The sequence below is a fragment of the Lontra canadensis genome, unplaced genomic scaffold, assembly GCF_010015895.1.
Source record: "Lontra canadensis isolate GAN:19392208 unplaced genomic scaffold, GSC_riverotter_1.0 scaffold60, whole genome shotgun sequence".
NCBI classification, from domain to species: Eukaryota; Metazoa; Chordata; class Mammalia; order Carnivora; family Mustelidae; genus Lontra; species Lontra canadensis.
The window spans coordinates 10,458,782-10,482,376 of NW_022631054.1; the positions used below are offsets into that span (position 1 = coordinate 10,458,782).

Here is a 23,595-nt window from a genome sequence, read left to right on the forward strand (position 1 = left end):
AGGAATTAAGCGACTTCCAAAACTCTGCGCTGTTTTTATTGCCCGAGATGCAACAAAGCAACGTAGAGCGGAAATGCCAGAAAGCAGGCAGCACCCGACATCGGCGAGCGGGTGGGAGCCATACCTGCCACGAGCTCACCACAGTCAGCCGCTTTCGCACTGGGTTGCCAGCCGGCTCCATTTCCGCGCAGCACAGACCGGAAGTGTTCCTGCCGGCCGCGTTTAGAGTGCGCACGACCGGAAGTTTCTGTCCGCGGCTTTGCGGGGATAGGGGAGCGGTAGACCCCGCAGTCAGAATCCAGGTGCCGAGGCGCTGGGGTTTAGGAGGCAGACGGGGCAGTTAGGGAGACCCAAACGGTGGGAGACAGGCCTAACCCCGACCACATCTGGACTGCCCTCCTCGTAGCGGTCTGCCTCTTCACCCCGCCTCAGTTGGGGCTGAAGTGGCTCCGCCCCCCGGCCTGAGCCTGGTCCCTTCTCAGGCATTGACCCTTGACCTCGGGGCGCTCCCCCATCGGGCGCGATGGCCACAGGCGCGGATGTGCGGGACATACTAGAACTCGGAGGTCCAGAGGGGGATGCAGCTTCCGGGACCATCAGCAAAAAGGACATTATCAACCCAGACAAGGTAGCGGGGGCGCCTGAGAGCCTTGGGTACTGGAAGTGAAGTGGGGAGCAGTGACACTGGGAGAGAGAGGGGGGAGAAGGAGGGCGGTGCTGCGCTCCTAGAGAGATGGGCGATAAAAGGTGTGACATAATGGGACAGACAGTGTTACCTTGATGAGAGGGGATGGAGGTGGTGGGACACCCATGGGAAATGGTGGGGACCAAGAGAGTGTGATACTCCTAAGAGATGAGAATAGCCAAAGAGTGAGACTCTTGTAGGATATTGGGGCAGGGTGGCACCAGGTCGGTGTGACGTTCTGAGAGAGGGTGGAAAAATATCTTCTACTCTGACAGGTCGGGGCTCTACCCCGCGAGGTGGGGTTGGGCAGGAATGACTTGCTCCAACTAGAGGTTTCCCTGTGAGTGGGCCTTCCCAGTGCGTCGTTATGTGTCAAGTGTGTATGCGTTATCATTGTACCTGTAGGTGCTGCTTTGTTAGGGATTGGGCTGGGCTAGAGAATTTTCAGGGAAAGGAGTCTAGGCTGGGGTTCCTATCCTGTGGTTTCTCTTCTCAGAAAAAGTCCAAGAAGTCCTCCGAGACATTGACCTTCAAGAGGCCCGAGGGCATGCACCGAGAGGTCTATGCACTGCTCTACTCTGACAAGAAGCAAGTACTAAAATCCCAAGCACCCTAGGTTCTGGTCCCTGACCAGTCTGCATGTCCCTATCTCCTGGTTTTCTCTTGGTTTTCTCTGCCACTTCTCTCCCTGCTGCCCTCCCCAGTCGGGGCTCCTGCTTGCTTAGTAGGATGTAGGAGGAGCTCAGACTTCTCATTCCAGGATGTGACTTCCTTGCTCCAGGGTAGATCAGCCTGGTCCCAAAGGCTCTCTGCACACCTCTGACTCTAACCTCTCATCTCTCCAAACTCTGCTGCCAGGGATGCACCCCCACTGCTACCCAGTGACACTGGTCAAGGCTACCGCACAGTGAAAGCCAAGTTAGGCTCCAAGAAGGTGCGGCCCTGGAAGTGGATGCCGTTCACCAACCCAGCCCGTAAGGATGGAGCTATGTTCTTCCACTGGCGACGGGCAGCTGAGGAGGGCAAGGACTACCCCTTCGCCAGGTTCAATAAGGTGAGCCATCACCATTTGGACATAGGCAACGTAGCTCAGCCACTCAGAGCTACTCCTGGGAGCTCTCAGCCTCCTGGGGTTGGCTCCAGAGGCACGGTCAGTCTTTGTGTCAACCACGGTTACTCACTCAGTCCACATGGCACATACCTGCAGGGTGAGACTTCATGGGTCTCGTCCGCCCATGGGATCCTGTCCTTTCCTGGGCCTGGTCTGGTTTTTGGTGGTTTCTCTTGGCCCTTCAAATGTTGCTGTTCCTCAGAGCTGTGTCCCTCTCTGTCTGTGCTTTCTCCCTAGTGGGTCTCATTTTCTCTGTAGCTTCGGTTGCCTGCTATATGCAAGGCATTAAGTGACCCCACTTAATATCTTCAATCATTTACTTAATGTCTCTTCGGGAAGGCCCCACAAGAACTTCAGGTAGGTACCCCTGAGCAGAACCCATCTGTTCCCTCTCTTCCTCACCCATATCAGTGAATGGTACCACTGTCCACCCAGCTACCCAAACCAGAAACATGGGAATCATCCTTGACATCACTTCTCCTGTAGTCTCTAATTATTTCATTCAACAATAGGACCAAGAAGGCAGGGAAGGATAGATGACAAAAATGTAAGCAAATAAGTAGGATTCTTTCAGATAAGAGCCATCTTATCTGAAATGAAAAGTAAAAAGTAAAAGGTAAAATGAAACCAGGATATGAAATGAGTTAAAGAGTGAACTTGTAGGCCATAGGGGAGGCCTAATTTAGATAATGTGGTTAGGATGGGCCTCTGTGAGAAGGTGGCATTTGAACTAAATCTCAGCGATACATCGAGTCATTGAGTCCACGGATTCTGTTCCCATAATAAACCATATCTGCCTTTGTTCTTCATTCCCTGTGCCGGCACCCTGGTCCGAGCTGAATCATCTCTGGTCTAGATGACTAAGGCTCAGACGGAGCAGAGCCTTACCCACACTCCCCCAGCCAGTGAGAGGCAGAGCTGGACTAGGCTAGGACTTCCTAGGCTGTTGTTCAAGCCATTATATGATACGGTGTCACAGTCCCTGTAGCCTGGAGCAGCCTCGACTTGGAGGCCCAAAACACTGGGCCCTGATCCCAGGGCTTCAAGTCCTGACTTTCCCCCCCTCAGCCCAGTGTAGCCAGCTGTACCTGCACTGCTCTGCATGGGTGGCTCACAGGCTTCCCGGACTGAGCACATCCGGGTGTGACCCGTCATTCTCCCTCACCTCGGAGAGACCTGGTTTTCCTCCATCTCACCACCATCCTCAGACCCCCTAAGTTCCAGTGGAGGGAGAGGCTGGAGGTACAGGATTGAGAAGGGACAACCAAGAGGTGAGGTGTTGAGATGGGAGGGAAGGTTGATGAAACAATTTGAGAAGATGAAAGAATGTTCATTTTGTATTTGGTAAAAGCTGCTTCATGCCAAGTCAAACCTTAGGTATTCAGAACACAGAATTACACCAGCAACAATAACTACCCTCAAGAAACTCTCCATATTGTTGGGGAGGGAGTGGGGAGAGGCACAGGTAATTACAGTCCAGTAGGATGCATGCTGTTTGGGGAGGACTTGAAGGCCATGGAAGCTTCCTGGAGCAGTTAGAGCTGGAGTTGTGTCCTAAAGTATGTCACCAGGCAATGTTAGGAACAAAGTGTAGTGACTTTTTCAGACAGAGGGCCCAGCAGGAGCAAAGGCATAGATAGAAAACCAGTCACATGTATGGTGTGCTGCAGGCGTTTCCCTCCTGAAAGCCCAAACCCGGGGTAGGACGTGGTGCAAGATGAGGCCCAAGAGGTCAGCAGGGTCTAGTCAGGCAGGGCTTGGCAGCCCGGCTCAGGAATCTGGGCTTGGCCCTACTATCTTTGGGTAGCGACTGACAGATTTTTAAATAGAGTACTGTCAGGATCCGATTTGAGTCTTAGAAGGATCGTGGTGACTGCAGGTGGAGAATGAAGTCGGAGTAAGATGAACTAATGATCTTCCTTCCAGTACCGCTGGTTCCTGGAGCCCCACTCTCAGTCTGTGGCTCCCCAGCTGCTCTCTTGCTCAAGCCTGAGACACAGGGGTCACCTGTGATGGTGTCTTCTTTTACCTCTTATGTCCAGGTGCCAAGTCTTGTGGTTTTAACCCAAAATTAGGTCTGTGCCCTGTTCCCTACCTTCCACTGGTGCGGTTTTAGTTCAGGCCTCTTCACTTCTCACCTGGGATTGTTTCCAAAACCTGCCAGCTGGCCTCCCAGGCTCTTGTTTCCCCTCATCTGTCCTTACTGCTGCCAGGGTGGTCTTTATAAAAGAGAATCATGATCATTTCACTCTTCTCTTTCAAAGTAACCTTATTGTTTCCTGTCACCTCTTCCCTGACCAACCCTTGTCCCCAGGCTGGATCAGGTGTCACTTGTTATACCCTTAGGTGTACGGTTGGCATCAAACTCGCCACACTGGACTAAATTATTTTTTCAGCAGACTCTGAGCTCTGAGAAGGTAAGGCCACTGTCTGTCTTACTCAGCATTTAGCACTGGTGTTCTCAGCATAGGTCTGGCAGGCCCAGGATAAATATATGTTGAATGAATGAATGTCTCCCTCACTTGACTGTGAGCCCCTTGAGAGCAGAACTGGCTATACAGGTCCTGAGCTTTTTTTTTTTTTTTTTTTTTTCCTTAATTAAATGGAATTGAAATACTTGGAAGGGATACTTAACCAAGCCTGGGAAACCAGAGAGACTTCCAAGAGGAGCTGATACCTGTAAAAGGCCAAAAGGATGAGAAGTTAACCTATGTAGAGGAAGGAATGTGGAAGTGGAAATGCACTTTAGGCAAGAACAACAAAGGCTGAGGGGAGCCCAGTGAGTTCCCAACACTGCTAGTCATTTGTTTGGAACTTGGGGCATGTGAGCGTGTGGCTGCAGAGAGGCTGGGTCACCTACTCCTGTGTTCGTTGGTTGATTCTGTAAATATTCCTTGATCCTCAGAGTGTCCTGTCCCGGTGCTGACCTATGCTTTTGAGGAGTTTGTGAATTAGCTAGAAGACACTTTTAGTATAGTAGAGAACTTCTGAGGGGTTTAGGAAGAGATGGGTGACATGATCAGATATTTATTCTAGAAAAGTGCTTCTCAATTATCTGTGATGAAGAGCTTAAAAAAAATAATTTCCAGTCCATCAGAGACTGACAGTAAGGTGACAAGAAAAGACAAAATACAAGTCCCTGGGTTTTTTTTTTTAAAACTTTACTTATTAGAGAGAGAGCAAGGTGGGGGGAGGGGCAGAGGAGAGGGAGACTCCCCACTGAGCAGGGATCCTGACACGGGGTTTGATCCTAGGACCCCAAGATCACGACCTAAACCACCCAGGTGCCCCCCAACCCGCGTGTTTCTTCATATTCAATTCAGTAGGATGTGATTTCTGTGAAATTGTCATAAAGGTTTCTAAATGCCTACTCTCACTTTCCATACTTAACATAGACCACTGGTACCAGTTTGCAAACAGCAGTGGTCTACAGGCTGTGCTTTACATAGTAGCACTGGTCAGAGAGATCACATCTTGGATGCAGATGGAGAATTATTTGGAGGGGATCAAATGGAGACAGGCTGGTGGGGAGGCTGTTTCTCTGATGCAGGCAGTGGTGGTGATGGTCGGGACAGGGATGTGGCAGGTAGAGATAGAGATCCTGGGGGTAAAAGCCCCAGCTTTGTGGAAGGGGAGGGGTGAAAGGTAAAGGTAGGAGTTAAAGATGCTTAAAGATGCTTTCTAGTCTTCTGGCTTGGGCACCTGTGTTGGCTAATGGTGACATTGATTTGAGAATTGACCTGAAAGAGCTAGAAGTTTGAGGGAGGGTGATGAGCTCAGTACTGAACATACACATATATTTCTTTTGAGGTATAATCAACATACAATATTGTTTGAGGTTCATATTTGTGTATATTGCAAAATGATCACCACAATAAGTCTGGTTAACATCTGTCACCTGAGCATATTAAGTTTGAGGTGTATGTGGGACCTCCAGTAGGAGAAGTCCAGGAGGCAGCTAGAAATAGGGTCTTGAGAGCAGGTTTAGAACCAGTGTGGTCTTTGATAGAGAAAAGGAACTTCCCTAGTCTAGCCTAACATTGACTCCTTCCTGGAGTTTCTGACTGGCTGGCTCAGTTGGTGGTGGTGCTTTTTGTCCCCGAGGAGGGTCTGGGGGTTGGGGCATGGCAGGAGGGAGGCAGGGATGTGTGCAGGGGTGCATGTGCTGGGAGTAGGATTCAGGCCCCTTTTCTGTAGAGAGATGAGACTTTGGCCTGCTCTGGGGAGCTGCAAGTCTCATTGTCGCCACTGGGTGGCAGCAGTGCTTCAGAGAAGGGTTCCCCAGACTCCAGCCTCCTGGGCCTTTCTCCAGTATTTAGCCATCTGCTCTACTCCAGAGTTAACCTTTGGACTCCACAGAAGCCCTTACATGTGAGCCCCTCACCTTAACCCTGGGGACAGGAGCATGTATCCTGTTACTGAGGCTCTGGAGCTGAAGGCATGGTCACATTGCTCCTGGGCCCAATCCGGAGGCAGGCTGCAGTCCTAGCCTGCTGGGGTCTCTGGGCAAGCAGTGTGTTTCCTCACCTGGAAACATCGTTTCCAGGCTGCAGTGTGCAGGGCCCTAGGCAGAGGGTTTGCTTTGGTCCCGCCTAGGAATGGGCAGTACACAGATCACAGGCTGTGACCACAGGGGGCTGAAGCCCGCTGGCCATGACGTGGTGCGCCCCTACTCTGTCCCTCTGTGCCAGTAGACTGTGCAGGTTCCTGTGTACTCAGAGCAGGAGTACCAGCTGTACCTCCACGACGACGCCTGGACTAAGGCAGAGACGGACCATCTCTTTGATCTCAGCCGCCGCTTTGACTTACGTTTTGTAGTAATCCACGACCGCTATGACCACCAGCAGTTCAAGGTGAGCTGGTGTTACGCATTTGCATGTGTGTCCCACCCCTGTGCTTGGCAGGCCCCCTGCCTTCATGAGACCTCGTCCCTGTGACTCTGGGCACTCACCATCCATTCCCACCTTGTCTTTATCCTCAGAAGCGTTCTGTGGAGGACTTGAAGGAGCGGTACTATCACATCTGTGCCAAGCTTGCCAATGTGCGGGCTGTGCCAGGCACAGACCTCAAGATACCGGTGTTTGATGCTGGGCACGAGCGGCGGCGGAAGGAGCAGCTGGAGCGTCTCTACAACCGGACCCCGGAGCAGGTCAGTCCCTGAAGCCCTCTGCTTTCATCCCGCAGGCTTGCAGTTCCCTCCCCTCCAGGTTCCGCTAGTCCTGCCTTGCTAGCCACTCTCCCCACTCCACCCCCTCCCCTTCCCTCGTGGTCCCTTGCCTCTCGGTGTGGCTCACGGATAGGCTAGTGGGCCTGCAGCTCCCCATCTGCCCCGGTCCCCCCTCCCAATGCACCCTCACACTTGAGGTGTCTCGCTTTCCCAGGTAGCAGAGGAGGAGTATCTGCTGCAGGAGCTGCGCAAGATTGAGGCCAGGAAGAAGGAGCGGGAGAAGCGCAGCCAGGACCTGCAGAAGCTGATAACGGCGGCTGACACCACCGCAGAGCAGCGCCGCACCGAGCGCAAGGCCCCCAAGAAGAAGCTACCCCAGAAAAAGGAGGCGGAGAAGCCGGTGCGGAGACTGAGTCAGCCCAGTTCAGGGTGCAGAGCTCCGAGGGCACCCAGAGCTGGCAGGGCGTCGGGACTAACCCTGGGCCCTCCCGCCACTGTGCCTCGGTCTCCATAACTTCTTCTCCCCCAGGCTGTTCCCGAGACTGCAGGCATCAAGTTCCCAGACTTCAAGTCTGCCGGTGTTACCCTGCGGAGCCAGCGGGTACGTGTCGCCTCCATCGCCGTGCTGGGGCCCTGGGCTCCCTGCAGCCTGCACGTGGCAGCCGTGGCCCTGGAGCCCCGGCGGGGAGGGTACCATGTGCTTCAGAGAGAGGTCTTGGGGTGTGGCCGGGCTGAAGTCAAAGCTCTTGCTCTGTTCTACAGAGCTCCCTCCAAGGGTTCACTTCTCTCCCGCTCCCCTTACCTTTGGTCCCCGTTGTCCTTAACCACTCGTCGGGGAGAGGGCTTAGTATCCTGGGTCATTGCAGATGAAGCTGCCAAGCTCCGTGGGACAGAAGAAGATCAAGGCCCTGGAGCAGATGCTGCTGGAGCTTGGTGTGGGTGAGTGGGGACTGGGCCCATGGGACTTGGCCGCCTGTGGCTCGTGATCAAGGCTGGGCGGGGAAGGGCACTTCTCGTCGCTGGCCTTCCCACACACCCTGGCTCTGCCTGTGCCCTCCACCCACCGCCTGCAGAGCTGAGCCCGACGCCCACGGAGGAGCTGGTGCACATGTTCAACGAGCTGCGGAGTGACCTGGTGCTACTCTACGAGCTCAAGCAGGCCTGCGCCAACTGCGAGTACGAGCTACAGATGCTGCGGCACCGGCACGAGGCCCTGGCCCGGGCCGGTGTGCTTGGCCCTGCCACGCCAGCGTCCGGCCCAGCTCCAGCCTCTGCGGAGCCGGCAGTGCCTGACCCCGGTCTCGGCCCCGACCCCACCAAGGACACCATCATTGATGTGGTGGGCGCGCCCCTCACGCCCAATTCGGTAAGAGCCCAGTTGGGCAGGGGGAGCGCGAACGGCCGGCCCCGCTCCCTCCGATGCCCGCAGTTACTGTGACGGGGTTCTGAGACTGAGGGCAGGACTGGGTGGCCGTGGGCATCACCCGCCCCGAGTGTGAAATACATGCACCGAGCCCGAGCAGAGCTTGGGGGACCATTGACTCCATTGCCTTCTGTGTCTTCTCAGAGGAAGCGACGGGAATCAGCCTCCAGTTCCTCTTCTGTGAAGAAAGCCAAGAAGCCATGAGAGGCCACAGTGGGTGCGGGTGCTGCTGTGTAAATAGAGCTGCTGAGTCGGACTGGGCTGCTTCCTTTTCCTTCCCACCCCTGGCTAGGGGGGCGGGGGGGTGCGGTCATCACACCCACTCGACAGGGGTGGCCTTGGGACCTGCCTGTGTGGATGCCCCGAGCAGCCTTCTCACCACTGCCAGTGTTGCCCAAACATCTGTACTTGGTTCTGCTCTCAAGATGGCTCACACATAGCGATGGCTTCAGATACCAGCCACTTCAAACACTGCCTTGTGCTTATTCAGGGAGGGTCTCACATGTGCTCCAGTGACTGCCAGCCACTCCGGTGGCCTTCAGCCCCAGAGCAGCCTGGAACACACGCTAACCCCTGTGCACCCTGGACGGCATCAGGCATAGCAGCGCCCGGTCCACACACACCCACAGCCTCGTTTCCCCGACTTTATTCAGTGGCACGTTCACAGCGGGGATGGGGGTAGACACAAGGTGGGGCCTGATCTGTCCTGGAGCCCTGGGGGCACCACACACCATGCACTACAGATGGGAGGGGGCACAGGGGGGCTCGGTGGCCCCAGCAGAAGCCTGTGTACCAGGGAAGAGGCGGTGAGTGCCTGGGTCCCCCTAGCCCAGGCCCACAATGGGAGGGGCTAATACTGGGCTAAGGTTGAGGGATTGGGGTGGGGGGCACAAAGTGTCTGCTCCAGAGGGGCCGATTGGCCAAGCCCTTACCCAGGGCACAAGCCCACAGGGCAGGCTGGGGGACACTCTGGATGTAGAGCTGTGCCACTCTCCCTTTTCCCCTCTGGTGAGGGAAAGGAGGGTTCTGGGCTGGGCCAAGCAGCTACCCTGTCCTGCCCCATCCCGTCCTCGGCCAATCAGAACGGCTTTGATGTCTGCTTGAAGATGAAGCCTTGATACGCAAGTGTCTTCATGATGTTGGCAATGTTCTTGCAGTCATCTGAAAAAAGAAAGAGCACATTTAGATGGGGCCCAGATCCTTCCCCCCTGTGCCCACAGGTGCTCTTACATGGCTGGGGGAGGGGAGCAGGGTCAGATTCAGGAGCCACAGGCTCTTAACCAGGGGGTCCTGTCCCCTGGTGGAGGCATCTCCAGCCTCACGTTGGGCTGGATGAGGCTGGGCCAGCAGGAAGCATGATCTCAATGCTGCTCGGTCCCATAATTCATGCTGGAAATTGGCCGGCATGTCCCGCCCCAGCCCCAGCGGTGATGTATGGGTGCCGTCGCAGTAAGAAAAAGGCAGAGTAAATGTGTAATTTCTCCCTTGACGGCCCCCGGCCGCTGGGCGATCCTTCTTGTTGCCGCCGCGTGGGGACGGCCTGTCCGCCACACTCCGTCTTCCCGCCACCCGCCTTGATGTCTCCATTTCATTACTGTGCGGCCATTCATCACGCCCACGGCCAGGGTGACTTTGCCGGCACTTGTGTGTGTGTGTGTGTGTGTGTGTGTGTGTGTGTGAGAGAGAGAGAGAGAGAGAGAGAGAGAGAGAGATGTGGCCCAGGCCATAATGGCTGGTAATGAAGCACAGGCCTTGGCACTTTTGGGCCAGGAGCCTGGGAAGCCCGCTCTGGGCCCCAGGCTTATGCGCTCCCAACAGCAGCCTGCCTGGGCCCCTTCTCCTGTGGAGCCCAGAGCAGTAGAGACGGTCCAGGTCTGCAGTCCTCCCACATCCTGGCCCGCAATCCTCCACTAGACGTGCCTGTGTGCTCCGCCTAAGCTCTGCTTCTCCCACCCCACTAGGCTTGAAGCTGGTGCCGGTCAGGCTTCAGTAGTCCTGTCTCTGGCTGTATCTAAGTACATCTGCTCCAGCCAGACCCTGTCACGGCAGTTTCTCCACTACTGATCCCTGTGAGAAACTCCTGGAACCCTGGCGGCTGCAGGAGCAGGTACTCTGGGCCTTCAGTATCATGGACACCCGCCAGGACTTGTTCTAATGCCACCAGCAGGAGGTGCAGCTGCCCAACACTCGTCCCTCTACAGAAAGCCAGGGACGGAAATACCCAAGTGGCCAGAGTTTTTCTGTTCCACTGCCAACAACACCAGTCTGCTCCCCATCCCTTCGCGTGCCTGTCCTCCCACCCCTCTCCCACCTCCTACAGATGCTCCTGGGCCATAACCAGGACCTCAGCCGCTACCAGCCCTCATGGGATCGATGCTGTGATTGCAGAAGCATTATACTTCGATGTCATAATCAGGTGCGGGGCGGTGGTAAGGTCAAGGTGGGGTCAGGAGGCCTCTGCATCTGTCAAGGGCCAACTCCTTCCACTGAGCCCTTCAGCCTGCCCTATCTAAAACCTTAGACTAGGAAACAGGGCCCAACGGAGCTAGAGAAGGGCTGAGGGAGGGGAGTCGGCCGGCCCAGGTCCCATGTCATTAGCCAGACACGACTCTGAGCCCTGTTTGGGGCAGACCAGTCGAACACGGTCCTCTTTAGCCGACCTCAACATGAACATACTCAAGGGGGATACGCACATGTAAAAGTGATACAGGACCCAGACACGGGGACACCCTTTTCCTCCAGGGACTCAAGAAGCCATGAGGGCTGGTCTGAGGCAGGACAGTGGGAAGACAGATGGGTGGGTAGTGGCGGCCATGGCAACTCCAGACGTGACCCGTCCCCGTGGTTTATGGGCCGGACACGCACCCCGCTCAGCTGAGGCCCCGTCATTTGTCTCCCTTAGTGTGTATGCCTGTGCTGTGGGGGTAGAAGGTGGAGGGAGGGGGCTGCGACAGGAGTGAGGCAGCTGAAAGGAAGGAGAAGGGGGCAGGAAGATCTGTGTAGGAGGGGCAGGCTGGAGATGGGGCAGGAAGGGCCCTGGGAGCAGGAGGGTTTAAGATAGGGTCCAGAGGCTGTGATGGCACCGTCAAAAGGTGCTACGATAGGGTGATTTTCTTCCCAAAGATGTCTGGCCTTGTCAGGGCACCTCCAATCCTTCCTGTCTCCTGCACTCTGGGGACCATGGCCGCTGTGCATATTAAGAATAAGTCCCCTCGTTATCTGCAATTACCCAGCGGCCACACACCTCATTTCTTCCAGCAGAAAAGAAAATTAGTTTTCTATTGACTTCATCTGGCTCCTCCCTCATTGCTGGACAAATCGCTCAATCTGCCTCCCCTGGCCCAAGTGAATGTGCCCAGCCCCTCCCCCCAGGCCACCAGCCATCCAGAGAGCCAGCACTGACCTCCCACCTGTGCCTGGCCCCAGTCAGTCCTTGACCTCTCCCCACTGGACACACTGGCTGGCTTCGTCCACGCCCTGAGCTTCAGCGAGCCCTGAAGATCGCCATCTCCTGCCTGCACTTCTCCTGAGCTCTGGAACATCTCTTTCTAGATCATGTAAACTCAAAACATCCAGTAATGCACCAATGTCCTTCCCACATGTCTTCACTACCTAGTGTTCTCCATCCCAATGAACAGTAACCCAAGTGCTCCCAAAGAAGCCTGAGAATCGGGCTTGACACTTTGCCCTCTCCCTCCCCAGTTCTCAAGCATCAACTGTGAATTTTATCTTCTCACTGTTTAATCGTCTACTTCCCTTCATTCTGGCAGCACCCCCACCCGACCCCCACCGCCCAGGGCAGACCCCATCATCTCTTGCTCTTACACAGCCTCTCCTCTTTCTTCTCCCTCTAATCCATTCTCTTGTAGCCCAAGTGATCTTTCTTACACAAATCTGATCACATCCTTGTCTCTTTAAATCCTTTCAATGGCGCCTGCTGCCCTCAGGTTCAAGGCTATACTCTTTAATATGACTTAAAGGTAAAGGCCCTATAAAAAACGGGTCCCCGCTCTCTGGTCTCACCTCTGCCATTCTCTGCCCCCAATCCCTGTCTTCCAATCTCCAGGACCCACTGTTTTCTGAAAATGACACAGATAGACCCATTTCTAGTCTTTGCCCACTGGCTGTGTGCTTGTGGCAAGTGCTTAAGTTTCTTTGAAGTTCAGATTCCGCCACTAGGGGTGACCAGGGATGCTACCTGTGTTAACTGTGAGCACTGAGCAGGTGACACCGCTCCACACCCCTCCGTCTTTGTTGGTACTTTAGGTTTGGAGTACTTCCTCTTTTTGGAGGGAAGGCAAGGATGCTAGTTTCCCGGGTGACCCGACGGCGAGAAGGTAAATCCCGTACAATCTATGGCGCAGATGACAGAGAGGCCAGCACACGTGCTGAGATCAACTGGCATTCACTGCACAAGCTCACACTGACTACTGATCCTGTTTACTGAGCATTCTGGAGTCTAACTTGTTGTAACTGGTCCACTACAACAAAGACCCAGACTGGGGAAGACACCTGCTTCAGTTCCCCAAGTCCGCAGTATGGCAGTTGTGGGCTTCCAGCCCAGGCTCTTTTTCTAGCCCCGGAAACCTCGTGAGCCAGTGCAACCTACTAAGCAGGTTAAAAAGTCAACGGTATGGTTAGAAGTTGAGGAAACGGAGCAGAAGCAAAGAGACAAATCTGGGCCTTTTAACAGGCCACAAGTTCAGAGAGAGCAGCAGGGTGAGGCTGGTGACAACATGGCCTCTGGGAGAGTCCTCTGCTTAAAGCCCAGGGGCCACCTGGTCAGCAGCTCCCCCTTCTGGAACCTCCCACTGAGCTAACGAGGCCAGCCTGACGCTGGCATGGTGTAGAAGGTGAGGGGTGGGAGGCACACAGCCTCTTGCCCACAACAGAGGCCTCCAAGGTAGGTCTTCCTTACCTCCAAATTCTAGAAGACTAGCCTGATTTTATGTTCCTGCAGGGTTATCAGCTTGTGACAAGATGACTCTCTTCTGTTTGGGGCATTAATATTCTTAACATTGGAAATATTTTTATATTACCAACTCCGTAACGGGAGATGTGCAGCTGCTTAAATCTGTCAGAGAGGTGAGTGGGGCTAGCACCTGACAAAGGATAAGCTTGTGGGCTGGGCCCAAGGGTAATCAAATATCTGCTTGGCAAAGCTGCTAGCGGAAGCGAGGGCTCAGACCACAGAGGACACCCAATGAGGGCTTACACAGGACAATGACCTGAGGCTGACACGGGCCAGTTAGGAGCGCTTGTCTGGGAACCGAACAGTAGAGGGCTTCCGGGAAGCAGGGCCTGGGTGAGGGCCACCCTCAGGAGGGAAAGGGCCCAAGGAAACTCTTAGAGAACCATTTATTCGTGCATGCCTTCATTCAGCACACACACACTGACCCCTCTGCGTGCTGGGCGCACACGGGCCAAGCCGGGTCATGGGCCTGGCTGCAGACCCATCAGAGGTGCGGTGTGAGCAGTGCTTCGGGAAAAGTCAGCACAGAAAAGGCACTAAGGATGGGGAAAGGGGTCCCCAGGGACAAAGCCAGGCAGAAGTCTAAGGGCATGTGGGAGGGGGCCCGCCAGCAAGCTGGGCTTGGAGTGGGGAGGTGACCCCGGCATAGTGAATAGCACATGGGCACCTGGCTGGAGGGGAAATGTAGTGTGTCCAGAAACAAGTACTTAAGTCTAGCAGGCGGTGGGGGTGCTGAAGAGTAAGAGGCAGGCGCGCGGCGAGAGACGAAGCTGGACAGGCCGGCAGTGACTGGCCAGAGGAAGCCCTGCAGACGGACGGGATGGCAAGCTAAGGAGTTTCAGAGCTTACTACTCCGGGAATGACGAGGAGACGCCAACCTAGGTAAGGAGGGACAAGACAGAACCACATCCGCATTTCATAATAATCACTCAAGGATTGGAGGGGTTAACCCTGAAGGCACAGACACCGATTAGCAGACTGTACCATGGTCCAGGCCAGAAACAGTGGCCCAGAACCGGCCCAGTGGCGGTGGAGACGGAGGTGGGGATGTACGGATGGTGCGGAGACGTGGACAGAGGCTAGAGCTTTCAAAGGAACAGAATGAGCATGGCTTACTGGGGGGAGATAGAGTGTGGGGCTATGGGTGGGGGGGTGAGTCTAGGATCTTAGCACCACCCACAGAGGTAAGGGAAACCTGAGGTGGTGTAGGTTTGGGGCAGTGGTGACCTTAGTGTTAAATCTTGAGATTCCTATGGGACATGTCAACATATCAGGCATTTCCCTTACAGCTTCTAGGCTTTGTATCTCACTGAAAAAGGCCTTCCCTATCCCAGTGCTATTAGAAAACTATCATATATTTTCTTCTAATACTTTTGTTTTTATATTTAACTTTTTAATCCATCTGGAATTTATTTTCATATATGGTAAGAAATAGAAGATCCAACTTTACTTTTTTCCCCCAGTGGATAGCCATTGTCCTATCACCATTGATTGAACTGTCCACACTTTCCCCACCCTTCTGAAATGATGCCACCATTATATGTACAATTCCCATACGTGCGTCTGTTGGAGTGAGGAAAGAGAATGCACACGAAATGATCAAAGAGACAAACTGGACTGGGAGACATCAGGGGCAGAAGGGTGACGTGCTGCTGACTTTATGGGGCTGCAAGGCAGTGTGGCCTAAAGGAAGATTCAGACAAAAAAACTCAGCCTGGTAAGTACACTTTCTTAGTGATCTCTAGGAGCTGGTGAGGAATGGGGGCCAGAGCCCATGGAGCAAGAGCCAGGAAAGAAGGGGTGGGAACAGCACTGGGAGCAGGAACCTTGGTAAGGACGGAAGAGCAAGAACCCTGATGTGTTGACATTCTAGAACCTCATTTTGCTGCTACATCTTTCTGTCCGTTAGCACATCTTGGCAGCATCATGCCCGAGAGCAAAGGGCCAGTGAGTCAATGCTGGGCCTGCTTGACAGAGGACTGCCACATTAATAAGTCCCCAGCTCCAGAGGGGACATACTTACACTAAAAAATTATTTGTTCTGGGCGCTTGGGTGGCTCAGTGGCTAAGTATCTGCCTTTGGCTCCGGTTGTGATCCCGGGGTCCCGGGACTGAGCCCCACATTGTGCTCCCTGCTCAGTGGGGAGCCTGCTTCTCCCTCTCCTACTCCCCTGGTTGTATTCCCTCTCTCGCTGTCTCTCTGTTAAATAAATAATAAAAATAAAATCTTTTTTTAAAAAAGTTATTTGTTCTTTGGCTGACATTTAAATTTAATTAGTGACCTATATTTTTATTTGCTAACTGGGCAACTCTATGCTGGGGGCCAGCATCTCAAGCTACACTGGGTACAACTCAGGGTACAGCAGCACAGGGTAACTCAGAAGGAAAACAGGAGCCAAGGCAGTGAATTTAGGACTGAACCAGCAGAGGGCCCTGGATATCCTGAGATTCTGGGTTCGAATCTAAACTCCATCACTTTGTAACTATGAACTTGAGCAAGTTATGCTCTTATTTCACCTCTCTGTGTCTTGGTTTCTTCTCTTCTAAAATGGGAACGATAATGATAATTATAGCAACTACTTCCCTCAAAGGGTTGTTGAAAGATGAAATGAGTTTTTATTTGTGAAGTGCTTAAAACAGTGGCTGGGTTAGTGATTATTATTATGGTTGCTATTCCAATAATATCCAATAATAACGTTATTCCAGGAGTAATCCCCTGATATCCCACAAGCCCCTATTCCTTGTCCCAGACATGGCCCATGTAGTCCCCTGGGTGCCCAGACAGGGCTACCCTGGCCCACCTAACACCACCCCCAGATACAGACCCCTGTTCCCAGACACGGCTCCCACAGCTCCCTGTGCTCCCCCCAAGTCAGGGCCCTTATAGCCTCAACTCCAAAGTGACCCCTTCTTCTAGCCCCTCCCCTCCGCCCCCTCCACCCCACCGAGGTGCCTGGAGGTGCCACAGGGCTGATGGTGAAGGATGACGGTGGTTCCACAATAAGGGGAAAAGGCAATTTCATCTTGATTAGCAGGCGATTTCTCTCTCCGTAATAAGCGCGCTCCAAATAATTAGCGTGTTTTACGTAATAATGAAATTACAGAAATGCAGTCCACTTATTCAAACAACTCACCATTACCATATTTTTAAATATTAGACTTAATTAGAGTTTATCACTTCAGAGAAGTATGCGGACCGAAGATGTTTTTAAAAAAATCCTCATAAAGTGTTTATTAAGCGCTGGTAAAGCTGGGATAATGATGTGTTTGGAAATTAAGGCAATCAAACACTTACCGCCGCTCCTGGAGGCCGGGCATGGAAATGAGGCCATTACACGCCCATTACCCGCCAGCTCACAGCCACTTGGGGGGCGGGGAGAGGATGTGCCCGGCCGAGAGGGCATAGTGCCCGGAAACGCCTATGCCAACAGCCCGCAACGGCCTGGCCGGCGAGCAGGTGTCAAAACCTTATGTCACTCACATTGCATTTGGTCACCAGGAACCCAACTCAGACTTGGCCACACAAATGACCAGAGCCGTCCCAAATGCCAAAGAAGACACCCAAGACCAATCCTGAACTAGACTCCCTGGCTGGGCAGGACCTGTCACCTCCATTTAGACCCTAGCGCTGAAGGGGACAGAAGCCAGCTTGGGCAGCCAAGAGAGGTCAACGAGTGGAGGCGGAGGCTGCGGAAGCCATAGATCCTGAGCAGGTGACCAGCTCCCAACTCTGGGCCACACAGGAAGGGCTAGCTACAGTGGGGGGAGAAGGGTCTAAGAGGGAACTGTGGAACTGAACCACAAGCCAAAGGTACAGAGGAGCCAGGGGTCAGGCCCGCGAACACACCTGGATCAGGGAAAGCAGGCAAGAAGGGTGGAGGGAGAGGGGCTGGTGGCTCCAGGCCCCATTTATCCCAGTGAATAACTAATTCTAGAATTTATAGTGCTGGGTTTTTGTTCTGTGGCCATTTATATCTGCGAGGGGAGGAAATGAAGAGGCAGCGCGGACGCCACATCTTTCTGTGTTATTGCTTGTCTGCCATTTGCAAATCATTATTAATTGTGGGCCCTGGTGGCGGGCTGGGCGGGGGCCGGGCTGGGTACATCCACATAGCTCTTCATCAAGGACCCCAGCCGCTGCCCCAGAGAGCCAATTACCCCGCCCTGATTGGGATCAGATAAAGAGGGAATTTTTACAAATTAGGGAATAAATAGAATTTCCACACAGGGCGCGGGCAGGACCTGAGAGGCTGTAATGAAAAACCATCCGTCACCATCAGCGCGGCCTGGGTACGCAGCCCCGGCACTCCCTCCCCTTGTGGGCCCGCCCTAACGCTCAGGGGCCTGGGTGTACAGGTCTAAGGACACCACTACCCACCAACGCCATCCCAGGCCCAGAAGCAGGGAGAGGACTTCCCTGGCGGGGTATCTCTACACTCTTGGGGTTAAGAGGCCTAGGCCCCAGCTCCAACCCTTTCCCTACTGCCTCCTCTTCCTCTGGATGTTAACAAGAAGGACACTGAGATGGTCAGGGGAAAAGCCAGAGTTAGGGACCATGGGGCACCATAGCCCCTACAGCTATGGCAGCTCTAGGGCAGAGCCCCGGCCCTGCGGACCACTCACTCCGGGCTCCCATTAGCGCTCCTCCCCTTGGATCATTAAATATGTATATCTTATTACACGCCTTGTTAGAGTATCGAGCTCTATTGACTGATGATAAATCCTGAGCCTCGTCCTGGCCATAAATTTATCTGGAGATGATGAAGACTCAATAATCTAGTCAGGCAGATAATATCATCGGGCCTTAAAAAAGATCATTACATTATATGTCAGAATTAAAAGTGAAATACGCCGTAGTAACAGGGCGGCTGCTCTGGCCATTACAACGGGTGCCCGCCTCCCCCACTCATTCCCAGCCAAGGCCCCATCCAGGTAGAGCGGCCGAGAAGCCTCGTCCTCCTCCTCCTGACTCTGGGATACTATAGCTAGGAGAGCCAGAGGTTAGCGGGATAACTCAAGGCTGAGTGAAGGGGACCTGGCCAGGAGCGGGGTGAGGAGCAGAGGCAGCTCCAGAGCACAGCTGAGCACCTCTGCCCCATTCCACCTTACCCTGTCCCTAGGGGTCTCCCGTGGCACTATCTTCTGAGGGTCCCTGAGTGGCTCCCATAGGAAGGTGACAGGGCCTTACCCCCTTCCAGAATGGCCTGACCAACCAGGGTAGATTTTTTCCAAAATGCCAACACTGGGATACAGACAGGTTAGGCCACTTGCCTGTACTGCCCCAGGCACCTGTGACCTGTCCCCAGACCCATGTGCTAGCAGCCTGAGGCCTTTCTCAGAAGCGTGTGCTGGCAATCCAGACCCTGACCACCTCCTTCCCAAGAGACCTGCCTGCCACAGCCTCTACAACCGGTCCTTGGAGAAACTTACTGCCAGCCTCTTGGATCTTTGACCTCAGCACTAACGACCGTTTCCGCTGTATCCCATTTCTACTCATTTCCACAGTTATACCCTCTACCTTTTTAACATCTTCCACTGCTCCTCCTTTGAAATATTAAATTCAAATCTCCCTAGTTACTGGCAATAATACACTTTTCTTCCATCTCACTGGAACCTTGAAACATGAATACCTCTGCTCTCTCCGGATACACCACCGGCCTCCTGTCTACTTTCTCCCCTGTATACTCGTGACTGCTTTCCCAACAGTCATGCTCTTGCTGCCAGCCTGGCAGAGCCCACTCCTCGATCATGGGACCAGGGGTGAGTCCCTTGGGTCTGAGCCACCTGCGGTGATCCCTGCCCCCTTGTGGGTCATTGGTGTAGGGTGGCCGTGTGTTCTGGCTAGTGAGAATGAGGGTAAGTTTGCTGAAGGACCTGAACGGAAAACTTCACCCTTATGAAGAGAAACACGAGGAGGAAATAGTTCTTTATATTCTGCTGGATGTTTTCATGTCTGCGTATAATGTCTGGGACTGCAGAAGCCGTCTTCCAACCATTAGAGGAGTTAGCCCGTGAAGAACATGCTGAAGATAACAGAACAGAAAAATGGGAAACGTCTGATCCTTGATGGCATTGCTGAGATGCTGAATTAACTAATCCTAGGATCACCTTATCTCCAAACTTTTGTGAGGTAATAAATCCTATTTTTTAAAAGATTTTATTTGTTTATTTGACAGGGAGAGCCCACAAGGAGGCAGAGAGGCAGACGGAGGGGGGGGAAGCAGACTCCCCACTGAGCAGAGACCCTCCCCCACCCCCGATGTGGGGCTCGATCCCAGGACCCTGGAATCATGACCCAAGCCAAAGGCAGAGGCTTAACCCACTGAGCCACCCAGGCGCTCCAATAAATCCAATTTATTTAAGATACCTTGCATTGAGTTTTCTTTTTCTTGTAGCCAGAAGCATACCAACTGATACAGAATGTAAAGACAGGAGAGAGAATGACAGAACGAATGGGCCCTATAACATAAACTTGGCTGAAGGGCGGAGGAGCAAAGGGCAATGAGGGTGCTGTTATTTCGAGCCAGGAAGCTGGTAACTCTTGTTATGCTCTCTTGAAACATCTGACCAAATTGTTTCCTGCTATATCGCAAGACACAGGCCATGTTCCACTAGAAAGACTAAAAGAGTCAGGTTTTGACAGGAACCCACATGAAAACGGAGAGGGGAAAAAAACGCAGCTGAATGAAGAAAAATTGTTTATGTCTATGGTTTGTGATCTAAGTTGCCCGAAAGCCCCGTGGCTCCATAAAGCCACAAGGGGCTTAGACTACTTCCTTCTGCCCTTTTCAGCATGTTGCTTCCAATTTCCAGGTTACCTCCTGGTCCAAAATGGCTTCAGGAGCTCCAAGCATCACATCCACATTTCAGGAAAGAGGAAGATGGGAACAGCAAAGTAATGTACTTCCCAGCTGAGTCACTTCCTTTTAAAAGTATCATTCCTGGAGGTCCTGCATGCTTTTCCTTTTACCTCACTGGCCAGAACTCAGGGACGTAACCGTATCTAGCCGCACGAGGAACTAAAATAAGTGGTGTTTTAACTGGGCACATGCTGCTGCCCCTAGTGATACAAGGGCTCCATTTAGTGAGGAAGGAAGACAATGGCTATAGGGTATGTACTAAGCAGTTCCCATCCTAGCAACATGACCAACACACCTCACACAGGAGCCGGCCTTCCATGGGTGATCATCTCAGTCCTTTCTTGCAAATATTCTCAACTCTCTTGCTCCCTTTTCTTCCCATCACCCTTGCCTGGGAAAACCTATACTGCCTTCTCTCTGCTTGCATCTGGGCGGAGGGTGACTAGAGAACATGGCAACCGTACAGATCTGTGCCCCTTACGATCAGTCCGCAAGCTCACCTGGTTGTATAAAGCCACCCAGCCGGCCTCCTATGTCCCTGATCAGCGTGCACGCTCTTTCCCTTTCTCCCTGGCAGCAACGTCGCATTTTCTCTACTTCCCCCATTCGCAAGTCCCCCACCCCGACCCCTCTCCCACAGTTTGGTCACCTACTTCACAGGAGACATAGGGGGCGCTCTTCTCTCACCTGCTACAGAGGGAGGAGAGAGGGCGCCATCCTGATGGCACTTCTAAAGCCTGCCCTCACTCTACCTGGGTTCTCCACCACACTTCCTTTTGGGGGGCATTCCATGCTAAGCAAGCCCCTTTCTCTCTGACAGAGCCTCAATGGTTTTTCTGCACTGCTTCCTTAACATAAGCATGTAAACATATCAAATCTCTCCCATCTTTAAAAACAACCTCGCCTTAACTCCTTTTCCCCCCGTGACTGGTACCCAATCTCTCCTCCCTTTCATAGCCAAACTTCCCAGTCAACACTCAAGGCCTCCTTCCCTCATTTCCCGTCCTACAACCTGATTTCCCCACCTGCGTCCTACTGAACCACTTTCACGAATGATCCCTCCAACCTCACAGGGCTTAAGTCCAGTGGTTTAGATCGCCCCAGTGGACTAACTCGTGCCCTGAGGCTCTTCTCCCGGGGCTACGGTGACAGCATCTTCCCTCCCTCCCCAACTCTTTCCGCTTCTTTGTACGTGTCTTTCTTCCGATCGTCCCTACAGAGTGGGTATTGCTCAGAGCTGCCACTGGCCCCCTTCGCACTCTCCATCCAGCCCTGAGCCTTATCCACCCTAGATATCCCAGTGATTTCTAAACCTATATTCACACTACCACCACCCTGGTCAAGGGTACCACCACCTCTCACCTAGAAGACTGAATTGCCCCTGTCAATCTCCTCCAAAGTGTCCTTCTAAGCCACAAATCTGGTCATTTCACTCCCTGTCTTAAAACGTTTCAATGATCCTGGAACAGAAAAAGGACAGCATTGGCGACACTGCTGAAATCCAAGGAAGCCCTCCAGCGTAGGGCACAGTATAGTAGCCACGTTTATTTCCTGGTGCTGATAACTGCTGCGATTATGTCAGATGCCAACATGAGAAAAAGCTCGGTAAGAGATGTATAGAAAACTTCTCTGCAAGTAAAATTGGTTCAAAGTAAAAAGCTTAAGAGTTAATCATTAAAATAACAACCACCACTCCAACAGCACTTCACTGCTGCTCTCAGGACAGCGTCCAGACTTCTTTATACAGTTCTGGGGATCTGCCCAGCTTCCCCCTTGGGCCTCGTCTTTCCCACTCTCTTGTTGGACCCCAGAGTTCAGGCTCTTTTGCTTCTCGGCATACCTTCCTTCTGCTGGAAAGCCCTGCCCCTTGCTATCACTTCCTCATGCGTCTTACCTGGGCCCTCATGTTTGTGTTAGGGATCCTTCTCTGTCACCTCCTGCTAGATCACAAACCCCATGGCACTAATGTTACCTGTGCAGAGGCCCTCAGTAAACACATGCTAAGTGGAAAAAAGGAAGAACTGGAAGAAAAGAAAGAGGGAAGGATGAGAGGCAAAATCATAGGCAAACCTATTACAGCCCTGACATCTGTTGCCCGAAGCCTAGACGTGCCTGGGCCCTGAAAATGAGTCAAGGTCCTTGTCCTCAGCTTCCAAAGTGCTGGGGGCTGAGCCCCTTCCCTACCTCCCCTCCTTCCTAGTATCTTGATTTCCCCAAGACCTGCTGGGCCAGGACACTGGCTGGGACCTGAGCTCTCAGCAGTCTGGCCACAAGTCTGTCCAGCAAACGGGTGCATCTGGGGGCAGCAGTATCGGTGGTGGGACTCCCCAGTCCTAGCAGTGATGCCCTGGAGAAGGGCCTGGCTCTGCCTGGGGACTCTGCGAGGGGGGCTGCCTCCCCGAAGCCCAGTCCCACCTGGTAAATATTTCATCCTCAAGCTGCTCAGCTAATCCCTATTAATTTCAATACCGCCGCCTTGCCTGGCTCAGCTCCCAATGCATTATTTATCCCCTTTGTTTGTTTGTCGCTAACAGGTGGGCCCCAGCGGAGGCGCTGACTGGGGACAAGCCCACTCCATCACAGTGTGGCTGTGAATTAATCATGAGGACTAATGGGAAGCACCTCAGCTCCAGGCACTGCCCTCGCCGCCTCCCCCTGCCCTGGCACCCAGGGGTGGGCCACGGCCACCTCAGCTTAACTTCATTCAAAACAACACATTTTATTTACTATCTGCCTACACGAGCCAGACACAAGCTTACCCTTTGGGGATACAAGGTGAACAAACGGGCGTCAGTTCCTGCCCTCAGGGAACTTACAATCCAGCTGAGGAGAGAGGCGTTAAAGGACTATTAATTAGGATTGTGAGGAAAGGCCGTGCAGGGCAAGTGCTGGGTGGTAGGCAGGTGTGCCCAGGGGAGGACCTGACTGAGTCTAAGAGTCAGGGTAGGCTCCCCTGGGGAAGCAAACTTTGAGCTGCTCTCTGAAGGATGGGCAGGAGTTAATCAGGCCAAGGGATGGGAATGGGGGGCTCCTAAGGACCATAAAGCCACGTGGGAAGGCCTTGAGGTGAGAGAAGGAATGGAAGTTTCCAGAAAATGGGGGAGGGTCCTGTGCTGGAGTGCAGAGGGCATGAGGAGAGAGGCTTGAGAAGGGGCAGGGGACTGGGCGACAAGGCCCAGCTTGGGGATGCTCTTCTCCCTACACGACCGGCATTTGCTCCTGGTGGACGGCCATGGACACATCCTGAACACCTGATATGCACACTCGCACCACCTTTGCTGACGTGAGCAACATCTGATTTCTTGGCCTTCTGCTTGTGGCTCCTGAGATGGTCAAGATCATTACCCCTCAACTGCACCGATTAGGAAACACAGGTG

The 23,595-nt window shown here is 53.3% G+C and overlaps 2 protein-coding genes across 9 annotated transcripts in view; one reads left to right on the top strand and one right to left on the bottom strand.

The window, feature by feature from the left end:
- Positions 1-231: 231 nt before the first annotated feature.
- DMAP1 (DNA methyltransferase 1 associated protein 1) lies at positions 232-8,642 on the top strand. The gene is made up of 10 exons (XM_032877569.1): positions 232-628; positions 1,182-1,273; positions 1,544-1,739; positions 6,491-6,649; positions 6,778-6,945; positions 7,178-7,363; positions 7,493-7,564; positions 7,830-7,902; positions 8,037-8,329; positions 8,531-8,642. The coding sequence occupies exons 1-10, from the start codon at positions 524-526 to the stop codon at positions 8,588-8,590; spliced, it is 1,404 nt and encodes a 467-aa protein (XP_032733460.1). The 5' UTR covers positions 232-523; the 3' UTR covers positions 8,591-8,642.
- A 374-nt stretch (positions 8,643-9,016) lies between these two features.
- ERI3 (ERI1 exoribonuclease family member 3) overlaps positions 9,017-23,595 on the bottom strand; it is a 125,173-nt gene continuing 110,594 nt past the window's right edge. For all 8 annotated transcript variants that reach the window (XM_032877578.1, XM_032877580.1, XM_032877586.1 and 5 more), the window contains one exon: positions 9,017-9,547. In XM_032877578.1, coding sequence (XP_032733469.1) covers positions 9,465-9,547 — 83 coding nt within the window. In that variant the 3' untranslated portion in view covers positions 9,017-9,464. The remainder of the gene's footprint in view (positions 9,548-23,595) is intronic.

Bases quoted from the DNA above. Each gene is read 5' to 3' on its own strand.
- DMAP1 (XM_032877569.1), top strand. From the start codon at position 524: ATGGCCACAGGCGCGGATGTGCGGGACATACTAGAACTCGGAGGTCCA. The intron at 6,650-6,777 runs GTGAGCTGGTGT...CTTTATCCTCAG, and splicing joins ATGACCACCAGCAGTTCAAG to AAGCGTTCTGTGGAGGACTT. The intron at 7,903-8,036 runs GTGAGTGGGGAC...CACCGCCTGCAG, and splicing joins GCTGCTGGAGCTTGGTGTGG to AGCTGAGCCCGACGCCCACG.